The 14,472-nt window shown below is 52.3% G+C and overlaps 1 protein-coding gene across 2 annotated transcripts in view; it reads left to right on the top strand.

Annotated features, from left to right (window-relative positions):
• The window catches only part of ccdc17 (coiled-coil domain containing 17), a 95,243-nt gene that overhangs the window by 53,917 nt on the left and 26,854 nt on the right, over window positions 1-14,472 (top strand). For both annotated transcript variants that reach the window (XM_072510817.1, XM_072510816.1), the window contains 2 exons: window positions 12,350-12,477; window positions 12,632-12,754. In XM_072510817.1, the coding sequence (XP_072366918.1) occupies window positions 12,350-12,477; window positions 12,632-12,754 (251 nt within the window). The remainder of the gene's footprint in view (window positions 1-12,349; window positions 12,478-12,631; window positions 12,755-14,472) is intronic.

Here is a 14,472-nt window from a genome sequence, read left to right as displayed (position 1 = left end):
ACTGTGAAGCCGAGATGCTATTGGCTGACAGATCCCGGGTCCTGGTTGGCTGCCGACTCCTGGCTCCACCCTGCAGGCGGAGTATAAGAACCCGAGCCTCTTCCCGCAGCTTCATTCTGTTGCTGAGCTGCTGGGGACAAGCATTGCTTAATAAAGCGTGGATCGACTTCATCACTTCTCGTCTCTCGTAAGTCATTGTGCGCTACAATTTATCAAGTGAGCTTAAAAGACTATGGAGCTCCGGACCGCCCCGGAATGCCTGCGGATCAGCCCCCACGCAGCGAACTCGGCAGCAGTATTCAAACACGGGCAAGCATGCTTTGAAGGCTACCTCCGAACAGCCCCCGGCCGGATCACAGAAGACCAGAAAATGCAGGTCCTGCATTTGAGGGTAAGCCCGGAAATTTACCCTCTCAAAGAAGACGCAGAGGATTTCCCGACGGCGCTCGCATTGCTGAAGGGCATCTACGTTCGGCCCGTTAACCAGGTCTACGCGCGCCACCAACTCGCGACGAGACGGCAAAGTCCCGGGTAATCGCTAGAGGAATTCTACGCCGCGCTGCTAATTTTGGGACGGGGCTGCAGCTGCCCGCCGGTAAACGCGATCGAACACACGGACCTGCTAATTCGCGATGCATTTGTGGCAGGTATGAACTCTCCCCAAATCCGCCAAAGACTTTTAGAAAGAGAGTCGCTAGGACACTCAGAGGCATGGGCCCTAGATGTGGCCTCGCAAAACGCCCGTGCCTATGGCCCCGACCGCGCGGCAGCCCCTTGGGCTCCGTGGACCCTCGTCGCGACAACCCCCCCCCCCTCGCAAGCTTGCGCGGTTAAAGCGCCAGACCATCCCGGGGGGGCCCGCTGCTATTTCTGCGGGCAAGCGAAACACCCCCGGCAGCGCTGCCCAGCCCGCGCAGCTATTTGTAAAAGCTGCGGCAAGAAGGGCCATTATGCGGCAGTGTGCCGGTCCCGGGGGGTCGCCGCAATCCCAGGAGAAGAACGAGCCCAGCACATCCCAAACGCTCCCCAGCGACCCGCGGGCGCCGCCATTTTGGGTCCTGGGCACCACGAGAGGAGGATGGGCGCTGCCATCTTGTGACCCCCCCCCAGCCACGTGCGATTCATGGGGGCGGCCATTTTGTCCACCCCCGGCCGCGTGCGATTCATGGACACCACCATCTTGGTTGACAACAAAGGACCCCAGCATTGACAGCTCCACGGGGTCTGAAGAAGACGCCGCGACACTACTACCACGACTGGCTTCGGTGACACTGGATCAATCGCGGCCCCGGACGCTCCAGACGACGACAACAAAGGTGCTGGTCAACGGATACGAGACGCCATGCCTGATCGACTCCGGGAGCACTGAAAGGTTTATTCACCCAGACACAGTAAGACGCTGTTTTGTGACCATCCATCCAAGCACGCAAAAGATTTCCCTAGCTGCAGGATCCCATTCCGTAGAGATCAAAGGTTTCTGCACCGCGAACCTAACGGTGCAAGGGAGGGAGTTTAAGAACTACAGGCTCTACGTCTTTCCCCAACTCTGCGCGCCCACATTACTGGGATTAGATTTCCAGTGTAACCTGCAGAGCCTAACATTCCAATTCGGCGGCCCAATACCCCCACTCACTATCTGCGGCCTCGCAACTCTCAAGGTTGAACCGCCGTCCTTGTTTGCAAACCTCACCCCGGATTGCAAACCCGTCGCCACTAGGAGCAGACGGTACAGCGCCCAGGACCGGATATTTATTCTGTCTGAAGTCCAGCGGTTGCTGAAGGAAGGCATAATCCAGGCCAGCAATAGTCCCTGGAGAGCCCAGGTGGTAGTAGTAAAGACCGGGGAGAAGCAAAGGATGGTCATAGACTATAGTCAGACCATCAACAGGTACACGCAGCTAGATGCGTACCCTCTCCCCCGCATATCCGACATGGTCAATCGAATTGCCCAGTATAAGGTCTTCTCCACAGTGGACCTCAAGTCCGCCTACTACCAGCTCCCCATCCGCCCACGTGACCGCAAGTACACCGCCTTCGAGGCAGATGGGTGTCTATACCACTTCCTAAGGGTCCCATTTGGAGTCACAAACGGGGTCTCGGTCTTCCAACGGGAGATGGACCGAATGGTTGACCAGCACGGGTTGCAGGCCACGTTCCCGTATCTCGACAAAGTAACTATCTGCGGCCACGATCAGCAGGACCACGACGCCAACCTCCAAAGGTTCCTCCAGACCGCCAACGCCCTGAACCTCGCATATAACGAGGAAAAGTGCATTTTTAGCACAAACCGTTTGGCCATCCAGGGATACGTAGTGCGCAATGGAATAATAGGCCCCGAACGCATGCACCCCCTTATGGAATTCCCCCTTCCCCACTGCTCCAAAGCCCTGAAACGTTGCCTGGGTTTCTTTTCATATTACGCCCAGTGGGTTCCCCAGTACGCAGACAAGGCCCGCCCGCTAATACAGTCCACTACCATCTCCCTGTCGACAGAGGCTCGCCAGGCCTTCAGCCGCATCAAAGCGGATATTGCAAAGGCCACGATGCGCGCCATCGACTAGTCCCTCCCCTTCCAGGTTGAGAGCGACGCATCCGACGTAGCTCTGGCGGCCACCCTTAACCAAGCGGGCAGACCCGTGGCCTTTTTCTCCCGGACCCTCCACGCCTCAGAAATCCGCCACTCCTCAGTGGAAAAGGAAGCCCAAGCCATAGTGGAAGCTGTGCGACATTGGAGGCATTACCTGGCCGGCAGGAGATTCCCTCTCCTCACCGACCAACGGTCGGTAGCCTTCATGTTCGATAATGCACAGCGGGGCAAAATTAAGAATGACAAGATCTTAAGGTGGAGGATTGAGCTCTCCACCTTCAACTATGAGATCTTGTATCATCCCGGAAAGCTGAATGAGCCGTCCGATGCCCTATCCCGCGGCACATGTGCCAACGCACAAATAGACCGCCTCCAAGCCCTCCACGAGGACCTCTGCCACCCGGGGGTCACTCAATTCTACCATTTCCTAAAGTCCCGCAACCTCCCCTACTCCGTGGAGGAGGTCCGTACAGTCACCAGGAACTGCCACATCTGCGCAGAGTGCAAACCGCACTTTTTCAGGCCGGATAGAGCGCACCTGATCAAGGCTTCCCGCCCCTTTGAACGCCTCAGTTTGGATTTCAAAGGGCCCCTCCCCTCCACCGACCGCAACGCATACTTCCTGAACGTGGTGAAAGAGTACTCTTGTTTCCCCTTCGCCATCCCCTGCCCCGACATGACAGCGGCCACAGTCATTAAAGCCCTTGGCACCATATTCACACTGTTCGGTTGCCCCGCGTATATCCATAGCGACAGGGGGTCCTCCTCCATGAGTGACGAGCTGCGCCAGTTCCTGCTCAGCAAGGCCATAGCCTCGAGCAGGACGACCAGATACAACCCCCGGGGGAACGGGCAAGTAGAGAGGGAGAACGGCACGGTCTGGAAAACCGTCCTACTGGCCCTACGGTCCAGGGATCTCCCAGTTTCCCGGTGGCAGGAGGTCCTCCCGGACGCTCTCCTCTCCATCGCTGCTGTGTACCACCACTAACCAAACGCCTCATGAGCGCTTCCTTGTCTTCCCCAGGAAGTCCTCCTCCGGAACGTCACTGCCGACCTGGCTGGCGGCCCCAGGACCCATCTTGCTCCGGAAACATGTGCGGGTGCACAAATCGGACCCGTTGGTCGAGAGGGTTCACCTTCTCCACGCGAACCCGCAGTACGCCTACGTGGCGTACCCCGACGGCTGACAGGACACGGTCTCCCTGCGGGACCTGGCGCCCGCCGGCAACACACACACAGACCCCCGACACCGATCACCCCCTCCCTGCCACCGGCGCACCCCGCGACCGCCCCCTTCCCGGGGGGATCGGTGGTCCTCCCGTGCCCGCCCAGGAGTAAAACAGGAACAAATACCGAAACGCTCCCGGAGACGACATCGCCTGAGCAAGCACCTGCACCCACCACCGGGGCTGAGGCGATCGACGAGGAAGACCAGACCGCCCGCTCGACTCGTGGAATCCGCGTGACACCAAGAATGTTGTTGTAACAAAAAAAAAATTTTTTTGATAATATTGTAAATAGTTCTCACAAACCTGTACATAGCCCAGTGTAGGGCTAAAGCTGTAGTAACACTGTCCGAAATTTTGTTCCAGGGCCAGCCTTGTAAACCCCTACCACCATGCGAACCACCACCCCGCCGGGTTCTATTTTTAACAAGGGGTGAATGTGGTGGTATGTATTAGGGGTCATGTGGGGCTGTGAAGCCGAGATGCTATTGGCTGACAGATCCCGGGTCCTGGTTGGCTGCCGACTCCTGGCTCCGCCCTGAAGGCGGAGTATAAGAACCCGAGCCTCTCCCCGCAGCTTCATTCTGTTGCTGAGCTGCTGGGGACAAGCATCGCTTAATAAAGCGTGGATCGACTTCATCACTTCTCGTCTCTCGTAAGTCATTGTGCGCTACAGAGCAATAACATGCTGCCATCCAATGATGTTGTGGTTATAATGATGCAAAACTATGATTTATGACACCACACTCTTGGAATGTTCTGATTTGTTTGTCAGACACGTCAGCTCCAGCACAAATTCCCTGATGGGGTGTTCGTTAGCAAGGAGCTAGTATAATGTCTTCTGTCTGTCCCAGATCCATTTGGAATCAGCAGAAAGAGAGAGAAAAATCTTGCTTCAGTATTTTTGATGACAAATGCCTTAAATTGTTTGGTATCTAAATTGCAGATGGCCATTTAATCTGTCGAGTTCATTTTCCTACTTTGCTTTGCAACAAAGCACTAAAAGCAAATTTAAAACTTCCAAGTGGGTAATGAAACTCTTTGGGTCACATCAGTTTGATATTCCACCTTGCATGATTTCTGTGCACTTTTAATTTCTCGTTGGGGGTTACAGAAGCATTGTCAATTACAGCTGAACTTTAAGCCAATGCAGTGGACCTGGATTAGTGTTTATTTGGAGCCAAACAATGAAAATTTGCTTTCATATTTCCAGTAGAAGACGACCAAGGAGATGAAAGGACAGGTAGTAAATGAATTTCCCCAAACCACCAATTAACTAATGATAAAAGCAAATTACTGCGGATGCTGGAATCTGAAACAGAAGAGAAAATGCTGGAAAATCTCAGCAAGTCTGGCAGCATCTGTAGGGAGAGAAAAGAGCTCACGTTTCGAGTCCAATGATTCTTTGTCAAAGCTAACAGACAGAGAAAGTGGAAAATATTTATACTGTGGACTAAGAATGAAAGATGAGTCATAGCCACAGAAACCCATGGAAACGGGGTGCTAATAGCCACAGAAAGCAAGGGGAAAGAGTGCTAATGGCAGTCCCCAGAGAGGACAAAAGGTGTGAAAGGCCAAACAGCAGAGAAACTAACATCAGAGGGTAAACTGTGACAGATGTAGATGTGGGGAAGGGGGAAGCAAAGGGGAGAAAGGGTAAGGAAAGGTGGATAAGATTGGGGGGGGGGGGGGGGCTAAATATATATTAAGAAAGACAAGAAAGAAAGAAATGATAAAGGAAAGTTAAAATGAAATGGGATGAAAACAAAGGGGTCGAGGTGGGGTAGAGTTAATCATCTGAAGTTATCGTATTCGATGTTGAGACTGGAAGGCTGTAGCGTGCCTAACCGGGAGATTAGATGTTCCTCCAGTTTGCATTGAGCTTCACTGGAACATTGCAACAGGCCAAGGACAGACATGTGGGCATGGGAGCAGGGTCTTTTGTTTAAAATGGCAAGCAATGGGAAGGTCAGGGTCCTGAATACGCACAGACCGAAGGTGCTCAGCAAAGCGATCACCCAGTCTGCGTTTGGTCTCTCTGACATAGAGGAGACCACATTGGGAGCAGCGAATGCAATAGGCCAGATTGGAAGAAATGCAAGTGAAACGTTGCTTAACTTGGAATTAGTGTTTTGGGCCTGGGATGTTAAGCATAAACTAATGTTAATCATTAACTAATAATAATATGTTATTGCTTATTTTTTTTAAATAAATATTTTATTGAAAATTTTTGGTCAACCAACACAGTACATTGTGCATCCTTTACACAACATTATAACAATACAGATAACAATGACCCTTTTTATATAAACAAAAAACAAAAAATAAATAAATATTAAATAACAAAGATGAAAACTAGCCCTAATTGGCAACTGCCTTGTCACAGGCTACACCCCCCCCGCCCCTCCCCCCCCTCCCCCCCCCCCCCCCCCCCCCCCCCCCCCCCCCCCCCAATCCTGGGCTGCTGCTGCTGCCTTCTTTTTTCCCCCATCTATCTTTCCGCAAGATATTCGACGAACGGTTGCCACCGCCTGGTGAACCCTTGAGCCGACCCCCTTAGGACGAACTTAATCCGCTCTAGCTTTATGAACCCCGCCATGTCATTTATCCAGGTCTCCACCCCCGGGGGCTTGGCTTCTTTCCACATTAACAATATCCTGCGCCGGGCTACTAGGGACGCAAAGGCCAGAACATCGGCCTCTCTCGCCTCCTGCACTCCCGGCTCTTGTGCAACCCCAAATATAGCCAACCCCCAGCTTGGTTCGACCCGGACTCCTACTACTTTTGAAAGCGCCTTTGTCACCCCCACCCAAAACCCCTGTAGTGCCGGGCATGACCAAAACATATGGGTATGATTCGCTGGGCTTCTCGAGCACCTCGCACACCTATCCTCCACCCCAAAAAATTTACTGAGCCGTGTTCCAGTCATATGTGCCCTGTGTAATACCTTGAACTGAATCAGGCTTAGCCTGGCACACGAGGACGACGAGTTTACCCTGCTTAGGGCATCTGCCCACAGTCCCTCCTCGATCTCCTCCCCTAGCTCTTCTTCCCATTTCCCTTTTAGTTCATCCACCATAGTCTCCCCTTCGTCCCTCATTTCCCTATATATATCTGACACCTTACCGTCCCCCACCCATTTCTTTGAGATCACTCTGTCCTGCACCTCTTGTGTCGGGAGCTGCGGGAATTCCCTCACCTGTTGCCTCGCAAAAGCCCTCAATTGCATGTACCTGAATGCATTCCCTTGGGGCAACCCATATTTCTCGGTCAGCGCTCCCAGACTTGCGAACTTCCCATCCACAAATAGATCTTTCAGTTGCGTTATTCCTGCTCTTTGCCACATTCCATATCCCCCATCCATTCCCCCCGGGGCAAACCTATGGTTGTTTCTTATCGGGGACCCCCCCAATGCTCCGGTCTTTCCCCTATGTCGTCTCCACTGTCCCCAGATCTTCAGTGTAGCTACCACCACCGGGCTCGTGGTGTAGTTCCTCGGTGAGAACGGCAATGGCGCTGTCACCATAGCCTGCAGGCTGGTCCCCCGACAGGACGCCCTCTCTAATCTCTTCCACGCCGCTCCCTCCTCCTCTCCCATCCACTTACTCACCATTGAAATATTAGCGGCCCAATAGTACTCACTTAGGCTCGGTAGTGCCAGCCCCCCCCCTATCCCTACTACGCTGTAAGAATCCCTTCCTCACTCTCGGAGTCTTCCCGGCCCAAACAAAACCCATGATGCTCTTTTCTATCCTTTTAAAAAAAGCCTTCGTGATCACCACCGGGAGGCACTGAAACACAAAGAGGAATCTCGGGAGGACCACCATCTTAACCGCCTGCACCCTCCCTGCCATTGACAGTGCTACCATATCCCATCTCTTGAAATCTTCCTCCATCTGTTCCACCAACTGCGTTAAATTTAGCCTGTGCAATGTGCCCCAATTCTTAGCTATCTGGATCCCCAGGTAACGAAAGTCTCTTGTTACCTTCCTCAACGGTAGGTCTTCTATTTCTCTACTCTGCTCCCCTGGATGCACCACAAACAGCTCACTCTTCCCCATGTTCAATTTATACCCTGAAAAATCCCCAAACTCCCCAAGTATCCGCATTATTTCTGGCATCCCCTCCGCCGGATCCGCCACATATAGTAGCAAATCATCCGCATATAAAGATACCCGGTGTTCTTCTCCTCCCCTAAGTACTCCCCTCCATCTCTTGGAACCCCTCAGCGCTATCGCCAGGGGCTCAATCGCCAGTGCAAACAGTAATGGGGACAGAGGACATCCCTGCCTTGTCCCTCTATGGAGCCGAAAATATGCCGATCCCCGTCCATTCGTGACCACACTCGCCACTGGGGCCCTATACAATAGCTGCACCCATCTAACATACCCCTCTCCAAAACCAAATCTCCTCAACACCTCCCACAAATAATCCCATTCCACTCTATCAAATGCTTTCTCGGCATCCATCGCCACTACTATCTCCGTTTCACCTTCTGGTGGGGCCATCATCATTACCCCTAACAGCCTCCGTATATTCGTGTTCAGCTGTCTCCCCTTCACAAACCCAGTTTGGTCCTCGTGAACCACCCCCGGGACACATTCCTCTATTCTCATTGCCATTACCTTGGCCAGGACCTTGGCATCCACATTTAGGAGGGAAATTGGTCTGTAGGACCCGCATTGTAGCGGGTCCTTTTCCTTCTTTAAGAGAAGCGATATCGTTGCTTCAGACATAGTCGGGGGCAGTTGTCCCCTTTCCTTTGCCTCGTTAAAGGTCCTCGTCATTACCGGGGCGAGCAAGTCCAAATATTTTCTGTAAAATTCAACTGGGAATCCGTCCGGTCCCGGGGCCTTTCCCGTCTGCATGTTCCTAATTCCTTTCACCACTTCTTCTACCTTGATCTGTGCTCCCAGTCCCACCCTTTCCTGCTCTTTCACCTTGGGAATTTCCAGCCGATCCAAAAAGTCCATCATTCTCTCCCTCCCATCCGGGGGTTGAGCTTCATATAATTTTTTATAAAATGTCTTGAACACTTCATTCACTCTCTCCGCTCCCCGCTCCATCTCTCCTTCCTCGTCCCTCACTCCCCCTATTTCCCTCGCTGCTCCCCTTTTCCTCAATTGGTGTGCCAGCAATCTGCTCGCCTTCTCCCCATATTCATACTGTACACCCTGCGCCTTCCTCCATTGTGCCTCTGCAGTGCCTGTAGTCAGCAAGTCAAATTCCACATGCAGCCTTTGCCTTTCCCTGTACAATCCCTCCTCCGGTGCTTCCGCATATTGTCTGTCCACCCTCAAAAGTTCTTGCAGCAACCGCTCCCGTTCCTTACTCTCCTGCTTCCCTTTATGTGCCCTTATTGATATCAGCTCCCCCCCTAACCACCGCCTTCAACGCCTCCCAGACCACTCCCACCTGAACCTCCCCATTGTCATTGAGTTCCAAGTACTTTTCAATACATCCCCTCACCCTTAGGCACACCCCCTCATCCGCCATTAGTCCCATGTCCATTCTCCATGGTGGGCGCCCTCTTGTTTCCTCCCCTATCTCCAAGTCCACCCAGTGTGGGGCATGATCCGAAATGGCTATAGCCGTATATTCCGTACCCCTCACCTTCGGGATCAATGCCCTACCCAACACAAAAAAGTCTATGCGCGAATAGACTTTATGGATATAGGAGAAAAACGAGAACTCCTTACTCCTAGGTCTACTGAATCTCCACGGGTCCACACCTCCCATCTGCTCCATAAAATCTTTAAGCACCTTGGCTGCTGCCGGCCTCCTACCAGTCCTGGACTTCGACCTATCCAGCCCTGGTTCCAACACCGTGTTAAAGTCTCCCCCCATTATCAGCTTTCCCGTCTCTAGGTCCGGGATGCGTCCTAGCATTCGCCTCATAAAGTTGGCATCATCCCAGTTCGGGGCATACACGTTTACCAAAACCACCATCTCTCCCTGTAATTTGCCACTCACCATCACGTATCTGCCCCCGTTATCCGCCACTATAGTCTTTGCCTCGAACATTACCCGCTTCCCCACTAATATAGCCACCCCCCTGTTTTTCGCATCCAGCCCCGAATGGAACACCTGCCCCACCCATCCTTTGCGCAGCCTAACCTGGTCTATCAGTTTCAGGTGCGTTTCCTGTAACATAACCACATCTGCTTTAAGTTTCTTAAGGTGTGCGAGTACTCGTGCCCTCTTTATCGGCCCGTTGAGCCCTCTCACGTTCCACGTGATCAGCCGAGTTGGGGGGCTTCCCACCCCCCCCCCCCCCCCCCCCCCCTTGCCGGTTAGCCATCATCTTTTTCCAGCTTCTCACCCAGTTCCCACGCAGCTGTATCTCCCCCAGGCGGTGCCCCCCCGCCCATCCTCTCCCGTACCCACTCCCCCCTTTCCCCAGCAGCAGCAACCCAGTAATTCCCCCCCCCCCCCCCCCCCCCCCGCTAGACCCCCCGCTAGCGTAATTACTCCCCCCATGTTGCTCCCAGAAGTCAGCAAACTCTGGCTGACCTCGGCTTCCCCCCGTGACCACGGCTCGCACCGTGCGACGCCCCCTCCTTCCTGCTTCTCTATTCCCGCCATAATTATCATAGCGCGGGAACCAAGCCCGCGCTTCTCCCTCGGCCCCGCCTCCCATGGCCAACGCCCCATCTCCTCTCCCTCCCCCCCCCCCCCCCTCCCCCCATCACCACCTGTGGGAGAAAGAAAAGTTACCATACCGCAGGATTAGAACATAAAACCCCTCTTCGCCCCCCACATTCGCCCCACCACTTTGTCCAAACGTTCTTTTTAATAATCCACTCATTCCAGTTTTTCTTCTACAATAAAAGTCCACGCTTCATCCGCCGTCTCAAAGTAGTGGTGCCTCCCTTGATATGTGACCCACAGTCTTGCCGGTTGCAGCATTCCAAATTTTATCTTCCTTTTATGAAGCACCGCCTTGGCCCGATTAAAGCTCGCCCTCCTTCTCGCCACCTCTGCACTCCAGTCTTGATAAACGCGGATCACCGCGTTCTCCCATTTACTGCACCGAGTTTTCTTCGCCCATCTAAGGACCATTTCTCTATCCTTAAAACGGAGGAATCTCACCACTATGGCTCTGGGAGTTTCTCCTGCTCTCGATCCTCGCACCATAACTCGGTACGCTCCCTCCACCTCCAACGGACCCGTCGGGGCCTCCGCTCCCATTAACGAGTGCAGCATCGTGCTCACATATGCCCCGACGTCCGCCCCCTCCACACCTTCAGGAAGGCCAAGAATCCTCAGGTTGTTCCTCCTTGCGTTGTTTTCCAGTGCCTCCAACCTCTCCACACATCGTTTCTGATGTGCCTCCTGTATCTCCGTCTTCACCACCAGGCCCTGTATATCGTTCTCATTCTTGGCTGCTTTCGCCTTCACGACCCGAAGCTCCTGCTCCTGGGTCTTTTGTTCCTCCTTTAGCCCTTCGATCGCCTGTAGTATCGGGGCCAACAACTCTTTCTTCATTTCCTTTTTTATCTCCTCCACGCAGCATTTCAAGAACTCTTGTTGTTCAGGGCCCCATATGAAACTGCCACCTTCCGACGCCATCTTGGTTTTTGCTTGCCTTCCTTGCCGTTGTTCCAAAGGATCCGCTGCAATCCGGCCACTTTCCCCTCCTTTTTCCATCCGTGTCCAGGGGGAATACCCTTCTGGTTTACCGCACGGTGTTTTTAGCCGTTAAAATTGCCGTTGGGGCTCCTATCAAGAGCCCAAAAGTCCGTTCCACCGGGAGCTGCCGAAACGTGCGACTTAGCTGGTCATCGCCGCACCCGGAAACCATGTTATTGCTTATTAACTACTAGTAGAAAGTTAAAGAGAAAGATTAGAGCAATATTTTTTGACACAGATTTATTTGAAGATGGAATTCCCTACCATACAAATTGCTAAAGATTTGAAGAAGAAAAGTGTAAAAGGGTTTGGGAGTAGAGCAGGGAATTGGAAATTAATCAATAAGCTTTGAAAGAGATGGCAGAGGTGTGGTGGGCTCAATCGCGGCCTCCTGCCCTGTAAAATTTCAGGATTCTACTAATTGTATTATTTTTGAAATAAAAACAGAAAATTTTGAAAATATAGCAGATCAGCTTTTGTAATGAGAAAAAAATGAATTATGTTGTTCTGGATACATAGATACATAAAACATACAGTGCAGAAGGAGGCCATTCAGCCCATCGAGTCTGCACCGACCCACTTAAACCCTCACTTCCACCCTATCCCCGTAACCCAATAACCCCTCTTAACCTTTTTTTGGGGGGGGGTCTCTAGAGGCAATTTATCATGGCCGATTCACCGAACCTGCACGTCTTTGGACTGTGGGAGGAAACCGGAGCACCCGGAGGAAACCCATGCAGTCAAGGGGAGAACGTGCAAACTCCGCACAGTGACCCAGCGGGGAATCGAACCTGGGACCCTGGCGCTTTCTTGGCCTTTAAGGAATAGTAAAGCTGGAGATTTAACTTGCTACATTAATGTAAAATCTATATGTCCATATCATGGTTTCTACCTTTCTTTCCAGTGCACTGAAACTAGTCTATCTTCAGAGTGGTGGCAATGATCCGACTATTCTTGCACAAATACATGGCCTTCAGGCAGAGGCTCACCGCCTGGAAAAGTCTACACGACCACCAAAGGAGAAAAAAAAAAGTATGTAGCGATCAGGATCAAATTTATAGAACTAGAACTATGTTTTGTTCTATTTTTGGAAAGTGACTGTTCTAGAAGAAATAATGCTTGTTGTCAAAGAGAAAAAAATACAGACATTCTAACTGGGATCTGTGACATTGCTCATACATTACAGAACACGAGTCGCCCCACAGGTCACTGGATGCTGAACTCTTAGCTGTGGAACTTGAGAACCAGCGCCTGGAAGATGACATTTTGAAACTAAAGCTTCAGCGAGAAAGGAGGAATCCTGATGATGGTAGGTGTTGGGCTCTCAGAGATGACCCTCCTGCATATGGTTACTCATTACAAAAGGATTTTAACACAATGTTAGTAAGTAGCTATAGATGAACAGCCTACTGTACAGAAAACTGCAGGTGTGATTAAATATATATATATTTTTTAAATGTTTATTTAAATTTTTCCAACAACATTTTTGTAACAAACAAACCCCCCCCCCCCCCATAACAAAAAGAAGAAAGAACACAAACCCCACAATCAAAAATAATAAACTACTTATACATTGGGTTTCTCCCGCATATATTAAGCCCCCCATATGATATTCAAAAGTACCCTTGGGGGAACCCCCCCCCCCCCGGGTTGCTGCTGCTGCTGACCTCCTCCTAGCGCTCCACGAGATAGTCTAGGAACGGTTGCCACCACCTGAAGAACCCCTGCACAGACCCTCTCAAAGCAAACTTTATCCTCTCCAGCTTAATGAACCCTGCCATGTCATTTGTCCAGGCTTCCACACTGGGGGGGCTTCACGTCTTTCCATAATAGCAAGATCCTCCGCCGGGCTACCAGGGACGCAAAGGCCAAAATACCGGCCTCTTTCGCCTCCTGCACTCCCGGTTCGTCCGTTACCCTAAATAATGCCAACCCCCAACTCGGCTTGACCTGGACTTTCACCACCTTGGATATAGTCCTCGTGAAACCCATCCAGTGCCGGGCACGACCAGAACATGTGGACATGTTTTGCCGGGCTTCCCGAGCACCTCCCACATCTGTCCTCCACCCCAAAGAACCTACACAACCTCGCCCCTGTCATATGCGCTCTGTGAGTAACCTTGAATTGTATTAGGCTGAGCCTGACGCAAGAGGAAGAGGAGTTAACCCTACTCAGGGCATCAGCCCACGGGCCCTCATCAATCTCCTCCCCAAGCTCCTCCTCCCACTTGCCCTTTAGCTCCTCTACCGAAGCCTCCTCCTCTTCTTTCATCTCTTGATAGATCGCCGAAACCTTGCCTTTTCTGACCCATACACCCAAAATCACCCTGTCCTCAATCCTCTGTGCCGGGAGCAATGGGAATTCCCTCACCTGCCGCCTCACAAACGCCCTCACTTGCATGTACCTGAAAGCATTTCCCGGGGGTAACCCAAACTTCTCCTCCAGCGCCTCTAGGCTCGCAAACGTCCCATCTATAAACAGGTCCCCCATTCTTCTGATCCCTGCCCGATGCCAGCTCCGAAACCCTCCATCCATCCTTCCCGGGACGAACCGATGGTTCTCCCGAATCGGGGACCAAACCGAGGCTCCCATTTCGCCCCTATGCCGTCTCCACTGCCCCCAGATCTTCAACGTTGCCGCCACCACCGGACTCGTGGTGTACCTTGTCGGCGAGAGCGGCAGCGGTGCCATCACCAGCGCCCTCAGGCTCGTGCCCCTGCAGGACGCCATCTCCAACCTCTTCCACGCCGCCCCCTCTCCCTCTATTGCCCACTTACGGATCATCGCCACGTTGGCTGCCCAATAGTAGCCGCACAGATTCGGCAGCGCCAACCCTCCCCTGTCCCTGCTACGCTCCAGAAACACCCTCTTTACCCTTGGGGTCTTATTTGCCCACACAAAACCCATGATGCTCCTACCTACCCGTTTAAAAAAGGCCTTGGTAAACATAATGGGAAGGCACTGGAACATAAAGAGAAATCTCGGGAGGAACATCATTTTAATTGACTGTACTCTGCCCGCTAGCG

This window comes from Scyliorhinus torazame, chromosome 7, assembly GCF_047496885.1.
Source record: "Scyliorhinus torazame isolate Kashiwa2021f chromosome 7, sScyTor2.1, whole genome shotgun sequence".
NCBI classification, from domain to species: Eukaryota; Metazoa; Chordata; class Chondrichthyes; order Carcharhiniformes; family Scyliorhinidae; genus Scyliorhinus; species Scyliorhinus torazame.
The sequence above is the reverse complement of the archived record's forward strand: the minus strand, read 5'-3'. Positions and strand labels throughout refer to the sequence as shown.